At 52.7% G+C, this 19,669-nt stretch overlaps 2 protein-coding genes across 3 annotated transcripts; one reads left to right on the forward strand and one right to left on the reverse strand.

The window, feature by feature from the left end:
• Positions 1-1,537: 1,537 nt before the first annotated feature.
• Positions 1,538-7,669, reverse strand: ZBTB5 (zinc finger and BTB domain containing 5). Its single transcript, XM_062513022.1, has 2 exons — positions 7,636-7,669; positions 1,538-5,969 (listed from the first exon to the last, which is right to left on the reverse strand). Exon 2 carries the CDS (start codon positions 5,963-5,965, stop codon positions 3,941-3,943), a length of 2,025 nt encoding a protein of 674 aa, XP_062369006.1. The 5' UTR covers positions 5,966-5,969; positions 7,636-7,669; the 3' UTR covers positions 1,538-3,940.
• A 241-nt stretch (positions 7,670-7,910) lies between these two features.
• POLR1E (RNA polymerase I subunit E) lies at positions 7,911-15,829 on the forward strand. Of its 2 annotated transcripts, XM_062513569.1 has the most exons (12): positions 7,911-8,044; positions 8,139-8,242; positions 9,485-9,561; positions 10,501-10,586; positions 11,149-11,204; positions 11,550-11,694; positions 12,579-12,686; positions 13,087-13,183; positions 13,394-13,527; positions 14,247-14,328; positions 14,449-14,580; positions 15,319-15,829. In XM_062513569.1, the coding sequence occupies exons 1-12, from the start codon at positions 7,984-7,986 to the stop codon at positions 15,476-15,478; spliced, it is 1,242 nt and encodes a 413-aa protein (XP_062369553.1). In that variant the 5' UTR covers positions 7,911-7,983; the 3' UTR covers positions 15,479-15,829. The 2 variants fall into 2 exon arrangements, with proteins under 2 accessions (XP_062369553.1, XP_062369554.1); XM_062513570.1 differs by lacking the exons at positions 14,247-14,328; positions 14,449-14,580; positions 15,319-15,829 and having other exon boundaries at positions 12,579-12,802; positions 13,087-13,472.
• The last annotated feature ends 3,840 nt before the right edge of the window (positions 15,830-19,669 follow it).

A 19,669-nucleotide genomic window follows, 5' to 3' on the forward strand; every position in this document is an offset into this window, starting at 1 on the left:
CCGTGGCTTCATCCTGGCAGGGGACAGACAGGGAACCAGTGCTTCTTGGGGACAGCAGCACAAGAGGAGACAGGGAGGGAGGGAGAGAGGGAGGGAGGGAGGACCATGCAGTGGGCAGGAAGGAAATGTCCTAGGGTGAGCAGCTGGCAGCACCACAGTCTTGCTGTGGGGAGGGAGCCAGAGCACAGCACAAAGCCTGTAACAGGACTTTAAAGCTCACACAGCACACTCTGTGTCTCTCCCTGTCCCACAGTAAGTGTCCCTTGTGCCAGACTCTGCTGGGATTTCTTGAATGCTCAGTGAAACACTCTGTGATAGCAGTGATGGCTGTTGCAAGTTGCCCTGCATCACACCTGGGAGGAATTCTGACACATTTATCAATAAGTTTTGATTCACAAGCCCGGCTGATTGTCTTGTGCTGACTTGTCAGAAATATTTGTGGTTTGTAACCTGGGCTGAGCAGGAAAGGCTTGTGGCTGTGGTATAGGGAGGAAGGGATTCTGCTCTGGGCATCACATCTGGGAGTTTCCAAAAGACCTGGTGGAAATCAGGATTGACTTTGCTGTGCAGACCCAGGGCATGATCCAGTGGAGGAGCTCACGGGTCTGCAAGACTCCTTAGTGTTGACACCGAAGATGGTCCTGCTGGTGGAGCTGCTGTGACACTGAAGGATGGTGACCAAGTATACCAGAGGTTCCTGTGGTCCCTGGTGGTGACAGGGAATGACCTCGTGTCTGAGCAGGTGCGTCAGATTCCCCAGGTGCATCAAGAAATAGACAGGAGCTGGTAAATCAGCTGCCACAGGGACTGGAGCATCGAGCTCAGGTGTCCATCTCAGAACTCCTTGGAGACAAGCACCTCCTGCACCTCTGACATCCTCCCATGAGGAATTCAAAGAGCAGCACTGACCACGGATCATTCATTTCACAGGTGCTGTGTAGGCATTACTTCACTAACAAAAGTAAGTTCTTGCAAAGAACTCTACCGGGAACAAAATTACTACCAAGTTTTTACAGGTTTTTACAACCCCTTTGCAGTCACAACATTTTCTGTAGAGGGTGATGTGGAGAGCACCAAACCAGTGAAGCCAGTCAGACACAGCAGCACAAAAACATAGGGTTTATTTCCAGGTGTTTTGGAACAGACACCCCGACACCTCCAGGCGAGGCAATTCAGTGGCATAAGCTCTCCAAGCTGTGGGGTGAGGCACCCTTCGCTGCAATTATTGATTATTATTATCACCCATGTAGTGATTTATGCTATCCCCAGGAATTTATTGCTTCGTTCAGGAAGACTCAGAAAGCCACGAGGCAGCTGCAGGCTCCAGGCCTGCAACTGCCCCTCTGCACATCAACTGGCAAAGGAATTTAAAGCTGCTGCTTCCAAAAATGCTCCAAACTTCTTCTCAAAGAAAGAATACAGAAGTCCTTCTGCGCTAATACTCGACGTTAAAATTTTTATAAAAACAGTTTTGAAAGTCCAGTTGTTTATCAGCTCACATTAGTTCCTAATTAGTCTCCTGGCGCAATGAGATGCTTTATTCCCAAACATTGTAAAAATTCAACAAATTTGGATGTGCTACAGGAAACTGAAAATTAAAAAAACCCAAGCAGTGTTTTTAAAAAGCAAAATACTAGAAATGCAATGAAGATGAAACAGAGCGTTACTTAATTAAGCAACACAAGAAAAGACTAAAGTACAAAATACTGCATTTTATTGATGTTTGGGAGAGTGTTTATGCAGCTCAATGCTGTCAGTCCCAAATATTGAAATTATTTAAAACAAAAACACAGCATATCCCACTGCTTTAAAAAACCGTGCTATTTTAATGCTTAAAAAAATATCAAGAGCCAAAGATATGACCATTAAGTAAACCCTATAATAAAATACTAACATTTTAAAGGAATTAATCCAACCACCTCCTTTGTCTCTGCATTCCTCAGATGGTGAAGGTGCAAAGGACGCACTGATAGGGCAGGTGCAGGGAATCCTCTGTCTCACCTGAGCAGAAGGACATGCTGCAGCCCTGACCCAGGCCCTGCTTGCCTGAGCAGGATTTACCAGAGTGCTCTGAAAAATTATTTTAAAACCTAAGAATGTGGAGCACCAGTTCGTGTGTACCTTTGACAAAGAAGAAAGGAGACTGCAGGCAGCATGAAGTTACGGTGGCACCAAAGAAGAGGAAATTAAAAAGAGATTTACATGATTCACACGGAGAACAACAAATTTCTGCTGCATGTGCGTAGTGCCATTTTTTAGAATTATATTTACATTATCCTTTTTTAAATGTATGGGGAAAAGTACATTTATGATACTAGCTTAGGTGGATTTGACAGGGACATTTTGCAGAAGATGATGCAGCAGTGCCCTGGCAGCCAGCAGGACCAAGCATGTCCTGGGGGGCATCACAGCTGGCTGAGGCAGGGGATTCTCCTGCTCTGCTCTGGGGGAGCATCTCCTCAAGGGCTGGGGGCAATTCTGAGCACTTTTATATGAAAGACATCAAGCTATTAGATACAGAATGTTCAAAGGAGGGTGAGGGGTCTGGAGAGGAAGCTTCACTAGGAGCAGCTGAGGACACTTGGTTTGCTCAGCCTGGAGGAGACTGAAGTCAGACCTCCCTGGGCTCCTCAAAATCCTCTTGAGAAGCAGCAGAACTCTTCACTCTCATGACCAGTGACAAGGACTTGAATCAGGTGAGGTTTAGGCTGGCTATCAGGAAAGGTTTTTCACCCACAGGGTGGTCTGGCACTGAACAGGCTCCCCAGGGACAGGGTCACAACCTCAAGGCTGCCTGAGGTGAAGAAGTATTTGCACATTGCTCTCAGGCACAAGATGGGATTGTTCGGGCATCCTCTGCAAGGCCAGGAGCTGAACACAGTGACCCTGAGGGGTCCCTTTCAGCTCAGCATACTCTGTGATTCTGTGAAATATGGCAAACGAGGATTGCTCCTGACCTAGGAGGAATCTGCTCCAAGGACAGATCCACAGCTGCAAAGGGAAGTCACTAAGTGTGCAAGGCAGGAAATTAAAGCCTGGAGATAAGGGAAAAAGACAACGTGCTCACGCCATAATGGGGACCAGATGGACTGTGGGCATCTGGGAACAGTGAGATATTGTCTTACGTGGCAAAAAAAGCCACTAGAAATTCCCTCTCCTTCAAAACAACAGACAAAGACAAGCTCTGTTCAAACTTCTGCGTATATAGAATTGTAACATAGGAGATACAAACTGGTTAAAATACTGCTAAGAATAGCACAAACAAGAGACAGTACTTCACTTACCACTTAATACTCGTTTCTACGAAAAAAAAAACAAAAACCAAAAAACAGCCAAACATCCAGATCTTGCTGTATTAAAGTTATATGTACACCTGGCAGCCCAAAAGTTACTTGTCTGGGATTTAATTTAAGCACCTTGATTACACAGTGTCCTTTACTACAAAACAGCCAAACATACATTCATAATCCTAGAACTATTGTCGTAAGTAGCATATTTTAAAGCATTATGTCAGACAGGCACAGCCTAAGCTGTTTTTCTCTTCTAAGGGTAAGGGGCCTGCACTGCTGTCCTCACATAATGCAGCAACTCATGTTACAGTAATCATTTAAATGCTTTCACTGTTACAAAATGCTTTAGAGAGGGAAAAAAAAACAAAAAAAAAAAAAACAACCAAACCAAAAGAAATGCGCACGTGCTCAAACCGTGCTATTTCAGGAGACCCCCGTGCTGTCACCCCTCTGCCCTGCAAAGGGGCTGCTTCGCCCTGGGGGTCACATCCCCATCCCCGCCGCGCGGTCCCGGCGGCGACACCCGCGAGGTAGGTACCGGATATCCCCAATGGCAGAGCCAAGACTGTGTGTGGCACCGTGCCGCGCCGGTGTGCGCCGGCCGAGCGTCCCCGCCGCCGACGAGGCTCCTCCGGGCCCGGGCCGGCAGGTCACAGCAAGCTGCTGGGCAGGTTACTGCTCTGCCACCTAAGGCAGGTGGTCTTAGAGTGTTTGTAGAGGTGGCTGGACTGGCTGAAGCGCTTGCCGCACTTGAGGCAGGCATAGGGCTTCTCCCCCGTGTGCACACGGATGTGCTTCTTGCAGTCCGTGAGCGTCAGGAAGGTCTTGCAGCAGATCTTGCAGGCATACTTGCGCGCGCCCTCCACCACCAGCACGTTGTGCTCCGACAGAGCCTTCTTGCACTTGGACAGGACGTCAGCAGATGCCCGGGTCAGCTGAGGCGGGCCCGGCTGCGACAGGTGCCCGCTCTCAAAGGAAGTGCTCCCGTTCATCATCAGCTGGGACCCCGACGAGCTCTCCTGCAGCTGTGAGCCCCGCACGGAGGTCACCACGGGCATTTTGGGGGCAATGCGGCGGTAGCCAGGGAAGCCACCAGCTCCACCTCTCACTGAGCCCATCATGGCCCGAGACAGTGAGTGCAAGCCCAGGCCCGAGCGTGGGAAATCCATGCCGAACTGCTCTGCTGCTCGGTACCCAGAGCTCTGCACGCACGGCAGACCCATCACATCCTGCATGGGCCTCACAAAGTGGGAGTCTGTGGGCTCACTGAAGGGGTTCTCCACGTGAGAGACGGCAGCAGAAGAGTGGCCACCGGCGGGCCCTGACTCCGGGCTCATCAGGTAAGAGGCATCACTGTCCATTCTGCAGTCACTGGTGGTGTTGGGAATGTTGTCATCGTTGTTTTGGCTGGCACCAAAGCCACCACCTCTGCTTTTGTTCAAAAAATTTGAAATGCTGAAAGAAGACTTGTGTTCCAGGTTGTTGGACACCTCCATAATGTGGATGTCTCCCACCCTGTCAGTGCTGGACTGAGGATCCGAGAAGCTGCGGTCACTGCTCTCGGGACTCAGCTCTATCTTCTCTGCGCTCACCACTCCTCCTTCCACCTCCACCGACTCGCTGCCCTCTGCCTGGGAGGTGACATCACTCACTTCGTCCTGAGGCTCTGGTGAGCTCAGTGGCTCTGACTTCACCACCACCCTCATGTGCTCCTTCTCATTCAGGCTGACCTCTGGATTTTCACACGGAAAGTTGCTCTTCTCAGCAGCAGCCTCCTGGTCAAAGCTGGTTTCTACTTGTGTGGCCTGGGATGCCAAGGACATCTGGGAAATGTTTCCCCCGCCATTATCTGACTGGCTGGGCACCTGAGCATCCTCCTGAGCGCCAAAAGACTGGTCGAACATGATCGTGTTGTCTTCCTGGTTATCGGCAACCGTGTCAGCTTTGGAGTTGTCCACAATCTTCAGTGAGTCCGGAGAGAAGAAATCCTCCCGGGAGTGGACAACGGGCTGCCCGCTCTCGGCGGCCACGTCGGGGACAGGCTCGTCCAGGGCAGGCCGGACACGCTGGCGGGCGCGCTCCTCGGAGGACTGCTTGCGCTTGTGCAGGCGGCGGATGGGGAAGGCGGCGCGCTGCTCCAGCCCGCCGCGCAGCGCCAGCCCCACGGTGCCCGGCGGCTCCTCGGAGCCCTGTGAGGAGCCCAGCGCCGAGCTGACGATGCTGAGCCCCAGCTGCTGCAGCATGAAGGAGCGCTGCAGCCGCGCGCTCTGCTCCTGCGCGCGCTCACTCGGTGGTGACAGCGGCAGCGTCCGCGTCGTCAGGTAGTGCTTGCAGGCCTTCACCACCGAGTTGAGGTGCAGGTGGGAAGCGGCCAGCAGCACGTCCATCACGTTGCTCTCCCCCAGCATGAGCGTGGATGTGTACATCATGTCGATGAGCGCGGCGAAGGCCTCGGCCGTCACCACCTCGCTGTCGAGCTGGATCATGTTCATGGTCTGGTCGCCCTCCGCCACGGTGAAGAGCGCGCGGAAGTGCGTGCTGCAGGCGGCCAGCACCGAGCGGTGCGCCTTGAAGTGCCTGTTGCCCACCACGATGACGCAGTCACACAGCTGCCCATGCAGCCTCTGGTAGTTGAGCTGCTGGAAGACTTGTTCAAAGTGCCCTGGAAAATCCATGATCCTGCAAAGCAGAAGAGACCGCTGTATGAGCCACCGAGCTGGTCAGAGAGATAGAGCAGCCCGGCTGTGAGGAAAGGGTGAGGGAGTTGGGATTGTTCAGCCTGGAGAAGAGAAGGCTGCAGGGCAACCTACCCGTGGCCTTCCAGCTCTGCAGAGGGCTACAGTAAACATGGGACAGGAGTATTTATGAGAGTCTGCAGTGAAGCAGGAAAGGGGAGTGGGCTCAAAACGAAAGACAGCAGCAGAAGATGGGATTCTTCCCTGTGAGGCTGCGGAGGCCCTGGCACAGGGTGGAATTCCCAGAGCAGCTGTGGCTGCCCCTGGATCCCTGGCAGTGTCCAAGGCCAGGCTGTATGGGGTTTGAAGCACCCCGGGACAGTGGAAGGTGTCCCTGCCATGGCAGGGGTTGGAACAAGACAAGGTGCCCTTCCAACCCAAATTTTTGTATGATACTATGGTTGAAGTCCTGGTCGGGCTGCAGTGACCCTGGCTGTGAGGATGAAAGGTGACAGCTAAAAGACAGACAAACAGTAACTGGTCTGAGTTCACCACCACCACATGGGCACAGGCCCAAAGCCAGCAGCCTGGAGGACAAGAAAAGCAGTGAAAATGCAGTTTCTGCCACAGAGCTGACCTCAGCACCACCTATGTCACAGGCAGCTGTGCTGGAAAGTGAACAACGTGGGTCACCTCACACTCACAAGTAAAACATTTAATTCTGGCTTGTAAAAAAATCTGATTAAAATAGTAACCCGCTGCCCCCTCTGATACACTGCTCACACAACTGGGTAACCTTCCACAGAAATACTGGGGCTACTGGCAAAACAAAGTATTGCTCAACAAGACAAGCAGGCAAGAGTTCTTCTGAAATTTTCATTAACAGAAAGTGAGTAATGTCCTAGTAAATTCATTTCAAGATTACATGGGTGACCCTCGGCAGTATCTCGACCTCTCCTCGTGAAAAAACAACAGAGTGTAAGATTTGGTGAGTGGGAAGGCTGCATGTCCAAGGCACACACAGAAGCTCCTGTGCTCACGTTTATTTTCCAACAGCAACGCAACAGCATCAGCGGACACAAGACCATAAAGCAGTTAAAAAAAAGTCTCATGGCCAGAATGATACTTTTGAGGAGGGATCAAATGTAAATCTACTAGTTCAGAAAGTACATCCTCACACATGGACGTGTTTGCTGCTTTTTCTTTCCTACCCATCACTGTCTTTGCTGGCCAGCTCTTCACCCTGTACAGGATATCCCAAAAATCCCATCGTGTATCCTTGGATGGAGTCAGAACAGGGGGGATATTCACCAGTTATCACCCGGAATACTCAGCACGGGGGAAATCAAGTAATTGAAAGCCTTTGAAGTCCGGAACCTTAACTGCCTGCTGGATAGCTAGGAATCTCCTGCTCAAAGGTGCTCTTCTCAAGACAGTGCCCGTTTCCCCCCGTTTTGTTTTCTTTACGCATCACCTAGAACACCCAAGGTTTGTGCCCCTCCCAGAGAAGCACCTGCATCCCAGCGCTGCATAAGCACCCGTTTAGACACACCCGGACACTCCGTTTTGTGCCGCACACGGGACATAAAAAGGAGTCCGGAGAGCCCTGGTCCCGCCCCGACGCCGGGATCACTGGTGTCCGCCTCACCGCCGCCCCCCGCCCCGCTCACCTGCGGTGTCCGTGCGGGAAGGGCCGTGCGAGGCTCAGGGTGGGTACTGAGATCGGGACTGGGATCGGGCTCGGACCCGGCCCCACTCCCGCCGCTCCGGCCCCGCCCGCCCCGCCCCGCCGACAGAGTGCGCCACTTCCGGCGGCTGGCGGTGCGGACCCCGCTGATAGCCAATCGGCGACCTCGTTACTTTCACGCGGCGGCAGAGTCTCAGCTGTCCCAATGGGGGCTGAGCTTATTGCCACGGCGGGAGGCAGCGCCGGAACAGGCGGAGGAACGGGAGGACTGGGAGCGGGATCCGCATCGGAACGCGTGTCCCTACCGCAGTCCCTCACTCAGCCCCTTGCCATGGCCGCCGCCACCTGGCGCTACCGTGGGGACCCCGAGGGGGAGCGGCCGGCGGCGCTCGGTAAGCGGGACTGGGCCGGGTGCGTGGGGCGGGCCACCGGGCCCCCTCGGGGATCGCGGCCGGCCCCGGATCTCACGGGTTTCCTCTCCCGCAGTGCGGTTCGCCCACGGGAAGCTGCAGCGCCCCGACTCCCTGCGCTTCACCGTGTACCGGAACCGGGACACGGCGCATCCCCGGAAGAAGCACCGCAGGATCCTGGTACGGGCCCGCCCTGAGGCGGTGGGGCGGCCTCGGACCGTCGGGTCGCAGTAATACGAGGATATTGTGGGAGTAATGTGCAACGAGGCAACAGCCAGACAATGTCCATAATCGGATAAGAGTATAGATGTTATTAATTAATGGGCTGTGGGGCCCGTTAGAGACCACGGCGGCATCGGCAGCCGGGCCCCAGTCCAGGGAATTCCCACGTGTAATCCCCACCAGCAGTTCTTGCAGCGGGCTGCGGAGGGGTGTGACCCTGTTTGCCCTCAGGGCTGTGGCCTCAGCCTCTCCCTCCTCCTTGCGAGGGTGGGCAGGCCCTGGCACAGGGTGCCCAGAGAAGCTGTGGCTGCCACTGGATGTCTGGCAGTGCCCAAGGCCAGGCTGGATGGGACCTGGAGCAGCCTGGGACAGTGGAAGGTGTCCCTGCCATGGTAGGGGTGGGGCTGGTCAGGCTTGAGATCTCTTATGACCCAAACAAGTGTGGAATTCTGTGAAAAACTATGCTGAGCTTGGCAGCAGACATTTTTAAAACAGAGTTTAGCCCAGCATGTTCTACAGGGATGTGTTCCTAGTGCAGGGTGTCTCTGGGTTCCAGAAGAACCAGAGGAGGCTCTGGCTCTGAGGTGGCTCACAGACACTGCAGGGTGGACCTGGCACAAGAGGGACAGGCTGAACCATCTGGGAGTTGCTTCCCAGCTAGTCAGGTGCATTTGGTAATGAAATCCATTCTGTTCTGTTCACGCAGGGAAATCTTGACCAAAGGTGTCTTTGTCTAGCTACATTACATCATAAGGGGATCTGACAGTGAAGAGGGAACTGAAGGTACAATCAGAAAGTGCTTTCTGATGCTGCTGTTAATCTTTACAGCTGCTCTACTCAAGGAATAAACAATTTTCTAGCCCAAATCATTGGGGGAAATCCACTGCAGCACAGCAGAAAAACCAACACATTCTCATAATGCACTGAAAATATGTTCAGGTGGCTGGGACACTCCTGGTAGTGCTGGCTCTGCCTTTTCAGCTGGTGAATTGCAGGCAGTGCTGGAGCTTCAGTGAATCACTGGAGACCACATTTTAAACTGAAGTAGTGAGGAGCACTTACTGTGAGGTGTTGTGCAGGTGTGCTGTGCTGATGCACTCTGCCTGGGAATGCAGAGCTGGTGGGCCCGGGGGAAGCAGGGCAGAGGCAGTGAGGGTCTCTCACAGCCCTGTGCTCAAGGAATTCTCCATGGTTCCCCAGGTCTCGGAGACAGAGCGGCTCTGCTACGTGGGGCACAACTTTGGAAGTGAGGTCATGAAGTGTAACACCCTGTGCAGGTATGGAAAAGGAGCCAGGGGCTGCGCAGACACAGAGCTAGCTCCTGCTCCCTGCCCCAGAACTTTCCACAAGGACTTGAGGGGCTCTGAGGATTTGGACAGGAAGCTCTGGCTACTCGTGCACATCTTGTGGAAGCTCTGATGTGTAAATCACAAACCAAATGTCTTGTGAGGTCTGGGGTGAGAGTATGGATTAGTGGAGCAGCAGGATGGAGCTTTGTTACTAAGAAATTGCCTTTATCATCTCTTGGTCAGCGCTGAAGGGGTCATCACTGTGGGGCCCTTCCAGCTGAGATGTTCTGTAATTCTATATAAGGAACTTCTGCAGAGGCCATCAAAACATGCCCTTACTAACCTCTGCTCTGTCCGAGCAGTGAAACCAGGAGAAATGGATCCTCAGAGAGCAGTGTCCAGTTTGAGATGCTGCAGCTGAAAAGGGAGCACCAAGGGGTTGTACCTTCTGAAGTTTGGAGAGATAAACACAGTTTAACAAATGTGTGTGGTATGGATGTTAATTCAGCCTTCTATGTGGGCAGGTGTAAGTGCTCTTACCTCTCAACACTGGTGACAAGGTGGTTCTGGGGGCTACAGTGGTGCTTGCCTGCACCTCTGGAGATCCTGTGCTTTGGAAGCTACAAGGAAATTTGACTGTTTTTCAAGCTATGGCCATCAAGTCCCGGCATATCAAAAAAAAGGCAAAAGAAAATAGCAGACCTCTGGCAACTGTACTTCACCTAACTCAGTTGTTTTAAGATTTCTGCATTTTTTTAGAGCAGCAAGTCTTTGTTTTCATATGTACACATGCCTTGGAGGTAACTTGTTTTATTGTAGCACTGAATGTGCAAGGCAGGAGAGATGCCAGGATGTGAGAAGACCATGTAATTTAAATAATTTGCACTACTCTTCCTCTCACTAATCAACTGTCCCCATTCTCCCCAGGTACTTCGTTGGTGTGTTAGACAAGAACTCTGGGCAGATGGAGGTCTACAATGCTGAAATATTCAACATGCAGCCCCTGCTCTCAGGTGGGAGGTGATGGGAGTCACAGCTGCTCCGTAGCTGTGTCCTTCTCATTCCTGCCTTGATTCCTTCACCTGTGCCTGCTGAGAGGGAGGGGGGAGCACAGCGAGCCGAGGGTGGAGGTTAAGCAGGGAATGTGGAGGGTGGGACACTCACAGTGTCACTGCTCAACTGCAGCCTTGTCTGGCTGTGTTCTGCTGAGGGACGCCTGAGACTCCTCAGGAGCTGGATCCTTTAATAACAAAAAAAAACCCCAGGTTTTATCCAGCAGGAGTTTTTTGTCACTGAACCCAGGATAAGAACCCAAAAGATCACATCTTTTGGTAGCTGACTTTTAATCTCTGCAGCAGAACATGGGCTTGACCATAGTCCATGTATTGCACCCATGGGCTTTGTAGCAAAAGCTACTTTTTTGTTCTAGGTTCTCATATTTGGTGTGTCCTTTAATTAGCCAGGTCACAAGGGGGAGTTCCTGATGTGCTGTGCCAAGTCTGTCAGTCACAGAGCTACAGGAATTTGTGTCCTGGCTGCTTCTGTCCAGGCACACTAACTTCTGTTGTTTTATAGATAACCCCCTACCTGACGACACAAAGGATTATCAGAACAAGTCCTACAGGGAGAAGGTAAAGTTGGAGGCTGTGTCATGTTCTGCTGTGATTATCTAGCTGACAGGGGCAGGTGATTGTCTTCAGGCTGGGAGGTTTGGTGTCCTGCAGCATAAGCCTGTGCAGTTCCAGCACTCTCCCTGTGTCCAGGAGGCTGCACAGTCATTGCCTGGCTCAGGACTATTTTCCTGGCTATTTTAGGCTGGTCCCAGTGACCTCCTGCCCTTCACAACCTGCTCCTGCAGGTTTTGCCACAGGAAGAGTTTAAAGTTTTCTTGGAGACCTTGGCTGTGGAGCACGCAGCGAGTTTTGCATTCTCCTGGGTGCACAGGGTGCTTTAAGGTGTGTTTGTGTCTTGTGCAGATGGATTTGTGCATTGAGGCCTTTGGAACCAGCAAACAGAAGCGAGCTCTGAGCTCTCGCCGCATGAATGCTGTGAGCAGTGATATTGTGAGCACAGCTGTGACAAAAGCAGCTGCCAACGTTATAGATGCCAAGGGAGTCACAGGTGAGAGGAATCTGCCTCGGGTGTCCTCAGGACAGCCTGAAGTGCCTTTTTCTGTCTGTCCATGCCAAGTGTGGCAGGAAGAAGAGGGGTTTTCTTTAAGTGATGAGGGAAGTAGCTGGTCTAACAGCTGAGATGGGTACATGTGGAGGAACTGCTTGTTTCTGGTCTTACTGGACTTGGTGTTTGAGTGGCCTGAATGAGGGAGGGTCCCTGTGACATCAATGTCCCTACTGCCTGCTTTGGAAGCTCCTGTGGGATATGAGTTCAGTGGCATAAAGGCAGTGCCTTTACCTGTTCTGAACTCTGTGGCATAGCTGTTGAAAAGGCACCTTCTTACCTCAGAGAGTGGTACAGCCTTGGGACAGGTCACAGTACAGTGTGGTGCTAGCATCCCTGGGGGCTTCCAGGCTGTGGCAGGAGAGAGCTGGGGCTGCCTTGACTGTGGACATCTGGGCAGGAGGGCATCCCTCCAGAGCACTGCTGGGATCCGGAGAGTGTCACTGGCATGACCAGCAGAGATGTCTGTTGACTGTAGACCCCAGCACCTTTCATCACTTTTGTTCCAGGGTGGTTATTGACTCTGCTCTCAGAGATGCTTTGTGCCAAGTGGGTGTCCACTGGAATGCAGGTGCCAAAACCCTGCTCTGCCCCCATATTGGTGCCCTTCTTTCCTACATGTTTCTGTAGTCTGGACTGGCCTTTCTCAATTTTTATTACCAGAAGGTTCTTGATAAAAGTTGTAAATGTTTAAAACTCCAACTGTGACTAAAATGGTGTTGAGCCATAGAGTAAACTGGTTTCTGAAGGAAGGAATTAGGTTGTGTTCCTGTTCTCTGCGTTTTATTAGCATGATCCAAATATTCCTGTCCTGCTTCCCTCCCTAGCTCTGGTGCAGGATGTGGCCCAGGATGATGTGCAGAACATCTCCGCCTTCCTGCCCCCGTGCTACGAGGACGCCGACAGACCAGAGCACATTTACAAGTTTGAGGACAGTATCTTTTCTGTGTCACGGTGGCTCCTCACACCTGTCAGGCTCGATGATGCTATCTGGCACGTGGGAGAAAGTCAAGCCTTTGCCCCTCACAGGCCAAGAAGAGCTGGGAGCAAGGTAATGCTGCCCTGGGGTTCTGGGGCCTGCGAGGGCCATATCCTGCCTCTTTCTGGGGAGAGCAGGCTGCTCTGCCTCCTGGTGGGTGGCATTCAACAGGCAATATTGGTGAGGTCAGCCTTGTACAAATGAGCTGTGGCTGTGCCATAGCCTGTTAAAGGCCTTAGTTCCTGGGCAGCTTCCATCCCCTTGCCCTGCCTACTGCTCCTCAAGTGAGTATGGACAGAACTGCCCTACCTGGAAGGCAGAGCCCAGGCTTGTTCTTTTCCTTAAAACCCTTCCAGTCCTGTCTCCTGCTGAGTATGAGGCACTGCGGGTGCCAGCAGCTGCCCTGGCCAGCATCACTGCAGAGGAGATGGCCAAGAGAGCAGAGGAGAGAAGGTAATGCTGCTGCCAGGGGCCACGTGCTGGCTGAGGGACAGCAGGGCTGCCTGGGGGCTACCTGGGGTTGCCACAGCTCTGGGGCAGAGGAGGAGCATGGGATCCAGGTGAGGCAGGGCAGCAGCCTTGGGGAATGGAATGTGGGGGACAGGTGTGTCACATCAGCAAGGGGCCCTCTGGGCAGCTGAGCTCCCCCTCTCCTTCCTGCAGCCTCTGCTCCTTTGTTTTGGAGGAGCTGAAGTTCCTGCCCACTGATGAGAAGAGTAGAGACCACAAAGCCCGATGCCTCTGGTTCCTGGACGCCCTCATCAAGTTCAGTCACCTGAAAGTGATCAAGAAGAAGCGTAAGAGAGTTTTCAGCTCATGAACACGTTTCTTAGAATGTCTTCATCATCCTTTGGTTGTCACCTGAGTGTGTGGATCATACCTCTGCCATACTCAGGGTCCTGCTTTTGAAACAGCACCACAAAAAACATTTAGTTTTGAGACTGATAGATTGAGATTTTCCAGACTTGCTATCTTCCTTAGAATTTGTATGTCTTTGTCAGCCCTTGGCAGGGCTGAGGGAGGAAGAAGTGGCAAGCCTGGCTATAAATATCTCCCTGCCTTGCTGGAGACACAGGAATCACCCATAGGACTTGTCTAAGGAGGATGTGGGAATGACTAGACTTGGTGATAGCAGGGACTCATTAGTGTGGTCTCAGCTTTAACAGTAGTTTGTGGCAGAAGAAATACATGCATAGGTGTGTGTGCATTTTAGATTGTACAGTATGGAAGTGGGAGATTGCTTTTTTACTAAGAAAAGAACAATTGTTGGAGTTCTCTCAGGCCTGAAAAATTATGAGACCAAGAAATCAAGCAGCGAGATTCCTTTTAGGTTTGTTGTGTTCCTGGGAAGAGGTAATAAATGGTGGGATTCGTGGGGTTGGACTCAGTAATCATCGTGGGTCTCCATGGGTATTCTGATAAGTGTCAGGATGACAGATGTGCTGCTGTGGTGGGTGGGCAGTGCAAGGTAGAATGTGTGTTCTTCATCCCCCTGCAAAGCCCTTGTCTGCCCTAGATCCAATGGGTCCTGAATGCCCACACATCATCAGCAGGAAACTCATGAAGAATTTCAGCTCACTGACCTACAACAATGGCAGGTAAGGAATGGTATGTGGTGCTCTCGAGGCACAGATGGGGCACAGCTTGAGGGGCCCAGACACACCATCAGGAACCCCCTTACACTCCACATCTCACAAGTTCTCCCTCTTGCCATACAGCATCCAGAACTTAATCTCTGCATCCATGAAGGCTAAAATCACTGCATATGTCATTGCCTTGGCTTTGCACATTAACAACTTCCAGACAGATCTCACCGTCCTGCAGAATGACATGAAGCTCCCAGAGACCAGGTGAGTCATCCTGTTAATTCACACCACTGGGATCCTCTTACAGAAGGACCCTGGGAGAGCTCTGAAGCATCTCTGGGTCTGCCCAGGGCTTTAGTTTTCCAGGCAAGGATAGGCACCTGTCTGTGGGTGCAGGACCTGCATTTTCCAGGAGACCTCTGGCAGCTGCAGCTCTGCTCCAGCTGTGCTCCTGTCCTTGGCCCTGCAGCATTCATTGGATCAGGCTTTCTGGCCAAAACTTCACTTATTACTGGGTCTTGCCAAAACCCCTGGTCACTGTTTGGTTGTCAAGCTCCCTCATTGGTTTTGATGCTATCACTTATTTTGCCCATAATTATTCTCTTTATTCTTTGATCAGTAGTAGTGGGTTTAAGAGTGCTCCCTGCTGTTGGTTTCCATCCGTTTTCCCTTTCTCTTTTTCTTTCTGGAATTCGGCTTTTTCAGGAATCCCTGTTGGTTTTGGCAGTTGATGCCCAGGTTTGGGTTGTGCTGCCCTGCAGCTGGGAACATGGGGCCTCAGATGCTGTGGGGAAAAGCATGGAGGAGGCTGGGACCTGCTGGAAATATCAGCAGTGCTTTGTCCCCAGGAGGGTTCTGTGCTGGATGCTCCCAGTTCTGCCTCCGTGGCATCCCTGTACCCCAGAGACACCTCCAGGCCTCTCCCTGAGGGCTGTGGATCCCTGCAGGGTTGTGGCACGGGGGGCTCAGCCCCACTGATGGCATTTATCCGATGTTTTCCAGGATCCTAGACATCGCCAAGGCCCTGCGACTCAGGGTGTCCAAGGCCAAGGGGCTGCCAGGGCTGGAGAATGACCAGAACCACAAGCTGGGCACTCTGTCTCTGCCCTTGCCCACGCAGAAGGCAGCAGAGGGACAACGGAAGCGCAGGAAAATGAACTGAGGAGCCCAGCAGGGCTGACGGGAGGCACAGTCCCTCCTGTAGAATGTCTTGGGGATGCCTTCATCTGCTGGGTTTGGGTCCAGCATCAGCCCTCACCCTGCTGAAACCCAAGCTGAGGGTTTCACCTCATTAAAATGCTGCTTTTTTTCTATTTATGTAGAAAAAGCTATAAAACCTCTTTTTTTCCAGTTTGTCTGGGGTGGGAGGTGAAATGGAGGTTGTGCTGGAGCACAAGGGAACAGTTTGAGGTGGCAAGTTCTCCCCTGACACCTGTGTGGCTGGTTCTGGCTCGTGGCCCCTCCCAGGATCAAGGTCAGAAGCAGGGAGACAAAGAGTGTGACTTACATACACCTTTTTGTTTCTCTGGAGTGTCCGTGTAGTCCTGTGTTCAAAAACTGTAAAGATGTTCACAGTTCTGTCACTTTTCCTATCCTGGCTGTTTTCCTTGGGGGAGGGAGAGTTGTGTGATTGGGATTTGGTATCACCTTCAGGGGGAGCAGTGAGTATGAGCCCAGAGCTGTGGCTTCCCAGCTCTTTGCAGAGATACTTTAGTCTGGTTCCTCTGAATTTTCACTCTCCTGGCAGCTGTTTACTTAGTAAGGCTGTAGGAGGCGGGAGGGCTTGTGAGAAACAGGATCACCTCCAAGTTTGTGTGTGAAATGAGCATGGAATGTCAGAAAATCATCTCTCTGTGATGTTGCTGCTTCAGACAGTAATTTGGATGTGGTGCATCCTCTTGGGATTGATGTGTCTCCTCACACACCTTAACGACCCACTGTTCACAGCTGTCATTAGCAGTAACACAAACATCCTGTGTTCTGGGGAGGGTAATTACTGCCCTAGGAGCTGCAGGCTCCAAGTAATCAGCAGGACTGGTTGAGGTTGAAAGGGGCTCCTGGAGGTCTCTGTCCAGTCCCTCTCCCTGCCAGGTGCCCAGGACTTCGTCCAGGTGACTTTGGAGTGTCTCTGGTTACAGGAACTCCACAAATTCACAGTGAAGCAGCGTTTCCTGACGTTCAGAAGGAACCTCCTTTGATTCCGTGTGCTTGTCACCTCTGGCCTGTCCCTGGGCACCTTCCCTGCAGGTCTTTGTAGCCATGGACGAGGTCCCCTTGAGCCTTCCCTGCTCCAGGTTGAGCTGCCCCAGTTCCCTCCACTGTTCCCTGTAGCAGTGATGCTCCAGGCCCTTCAGCATCTTCCCTGGATCACCAGAGTGTCTCTCTGGAGCTGAGGAGCCCAGGCTGAGCAGAGGAGGAGCACCATCACCTCAGCTCTAATTCTGCCCAGACACTGCTGTCCACTGCCACAGGGGCATTTCTGGCTGGCTGCTGGAGACACAGGGGACATGGTGTCCAGCCCTGACCCCTGCAGCACAGACAGGGACAGTCACTGACACAGAAACTCTACAGTGAGCAGCTCCCAGGGGAATGGTGCTGCAGGCCTCCAGGAGCAGGGGTTTGTCCAGGCTGGGGTCCTGCCAGGAACATATTTCCTATACTGCTGCCTTTTTCCTAACCTGGAAATGAAACAGATAATTTTAGTAGGGAGGTAACATAAAAGGGGACCTTTATTTGGAGGCTTTCAGGGGCAGTTATGGAAAGGTGTCCCCAAAATCCCACCCACAGAGGGTGAATACAGGTTTTGTAAGTTCAGCAAATCAGCGTAACTGGCAAAGAAGCACCAATTAGGAGCAGCAACTGTCAGCAACAGAGGGAAGTGACATTACAAGTTGTGATCAATAGCCAATTTTATTGAGTACACAAGGTGTTTATATAGGCTTTTACTTGTATGGCATTTATGTAGGGTTCCATTAGGGTAACAATTTCCCGTTGGTTACACTTCACAGCATCACAGTACCTGGTAACCTCATTACAAAGTTTCACAAGGTGTTTCTTGGTCACTTCTCCCCCAGGGAACGTTTATCTCTCTCTGCCTCCCACGGGTTTTATTCCATTAGGCCTAAGATCTCAGGCCCCTTTATTAGTTCCACTGTACTCTTCTGTTTTATTCCCCATACAGCACAGCCCTGGAGGAGGAACCTGGCACCTGGAGGCACTGCGGGCAGAGCTGGCTGAGCAGCCTGGACGAGCTGGCTGGCCATAGGACAGCAGTCCCTGTGCTCAGGCACACCCTCGCTGGGTGCCCTCTGTGCACAGTGATGTTGAGGCAGGTGCCATCAAACAGAGCAGGGCACTGCCAGGACTGGGCAGCAGCTGCACCTGGCACTCAGGGCAAGCTGCAGTCTGATTCCTCAAGGAACAGGCTCAAGAGCACAGCTGACAACACGTGGGTGTTACCTGTGCTGGATCCCCGGGGGTGGATGTGGGAGCAGGAGTGGCACGCACAGCACAAGGGCTTGGCTCCCTTGCGGATATCCAGCCTGGAGTGGACATTGCTGCCCGTGGTCAGGCACAAGAACAGCCCAAACCTTGGAGGTTTGTGGAGGATGGCATTCCCCAGCACGAGGATCTGTGAGCAGCAGGGCCCTAGGATGTGACCAAAGGGAACAGCTCTCCCTTCTGCAGCCCCTGTACACCTGCAACCTCCTGGGCTGGCAAACGGGAGTCACTGGCACTGCTCATCACAATCTGGCTTCCTCAAAGAAAGCAGTTAAATATTTACACAGCAGAGGTGTTCAATATTTTCCAGACAAACAAAATCATGTCTTAAATCCACATCTTACAAGTGTTAAGAAATAATTACAAATTGCCTTTGCAGAGTAGCCCACTTTGACAAACAGCAGAGATCAGAAGGTAATTAAATTACACCTCCTTTTATTTGCCCATTGCTAACGGGTGCTTCATTCAGTCTGAGCTACACGTGGAGCCCAGCAGGATGTGACCAAGGATGTGACACTCAGCTGCCTGCAGAGGCCACAGCTGTGTCCCCACAGCTGGCCCTGGCCTGGGCTGTGCCAGGACCCCCAGCTCTGACCAGCTCTGCCATGCTCCTATCCAGACTGCACCAAGCCCACAACCAAGCCAGCAATTCCTGCTGATAAATACTCCTGCTTCCTGCTCTACCTGGTAATTCCTACCTGAGAAAATTCCCACTGAGACTACCAGGGAATGCTCCCCTTCTTCCCCACCTCCAAAATTTATAGCTAGACTCTTTTGGAGTCATGGAATGAAAAATGGTCCCAAACCCTTTGGGGCTGGTCCTGCTCTGAGCAGGTGGCTGGAGAGGCACCTCCAAGCCCCCCACTGCTGCCAGCACCAGGGATTTTGGCAGTGATGGTACCCAGCCTTTGGCACCTGTCTGCACAAGCAGAGAGCTGAGAGCTGTGGGCAGCTGCAGAGTGAGATGATGCTGAGGGAAAACTTCAGTTCAGTGTCCAGTGTGCGTCCCCAGCCAAAATCCCCTCCTCTCAGCTGATCTCTGACAGAAGCAGGCACCAGCAGTGATGAGGGGCATGGACAAGGGTTGATATTGCTGGTGGAGCAGTAGGGAGAGGGAAGAGCAGCACAGCACTTTGCTATCCTGCATGCACTACCCAGTGTGGGTCAGATCCCTAAAGGTGCTTCCTTCCAGTTTTACCTGCCCTCGTTAGGCTGTCAGGAGAGCTGGCCAAAGGTTGGACTCCCTTGTCCTGCTGCAGTCTTGAGCTCCAGGTCCACATCAGGGGTGTGCAGCTTTGTGCTGTGCCACCTGATGTCCCCACTGTCCCCCCCAGGTTGCACCCTGGAGCACACCAGAGCCGCAGGTGGGTGCAGGCAGGGGCAGGGGCCAGTGCTGGCCCCAGCCTGCCCCAGCACCTCCATCTCTGCAGCACCTCACTCTGCTCCTCGTGTGCCAGCCAGTCGCAGGGGCCAGTGGTTGCCAGGGCAGCCTCAGGCTGCCAAACTCACCCCACGCCCAGGCAGAGCCAGCCCCAGCCCCTCCACCATGGGAACAGGGACAGTGCCTGAAGACTCCGGGTCCTGCCTGCTCCCGGGTGTGGAGGCCAGGCAGTGCTGCCTCTCTCCAGGACCACAGCTCGCCACCGGGCTGCCTGGGCCAGTCTGTGCTGCAGGGAGCCCAGGCTGGGCAGGCACAGGGGGCACAGGAGGAGCTGCCACCGGCAGGAACCCACCTCCATCGGCACCTGGGGCGAGGACAGGGCCACAGAATCACAGAACCTGAGATAGGGAAAGACCTCTGAGGTCACTGAGGCCAACCTTTAGCCAATCATCCCCTCATCAACTGGAACAC

The sequence above is a fragment of the Cinclus cinclus genome, chromosome Z (genome assembly GCF_963662255.1).
Source record: "Cinclus cinclus chromosome Z, bCinCin1.1, whole genome shotgun sequence".
Taxonomy (NCBI): Eukaryota; Metazoa; Chordata; class Aves; order Passeriformes; family Cinclidae; genus Cinclus; species Cinclus cinclus.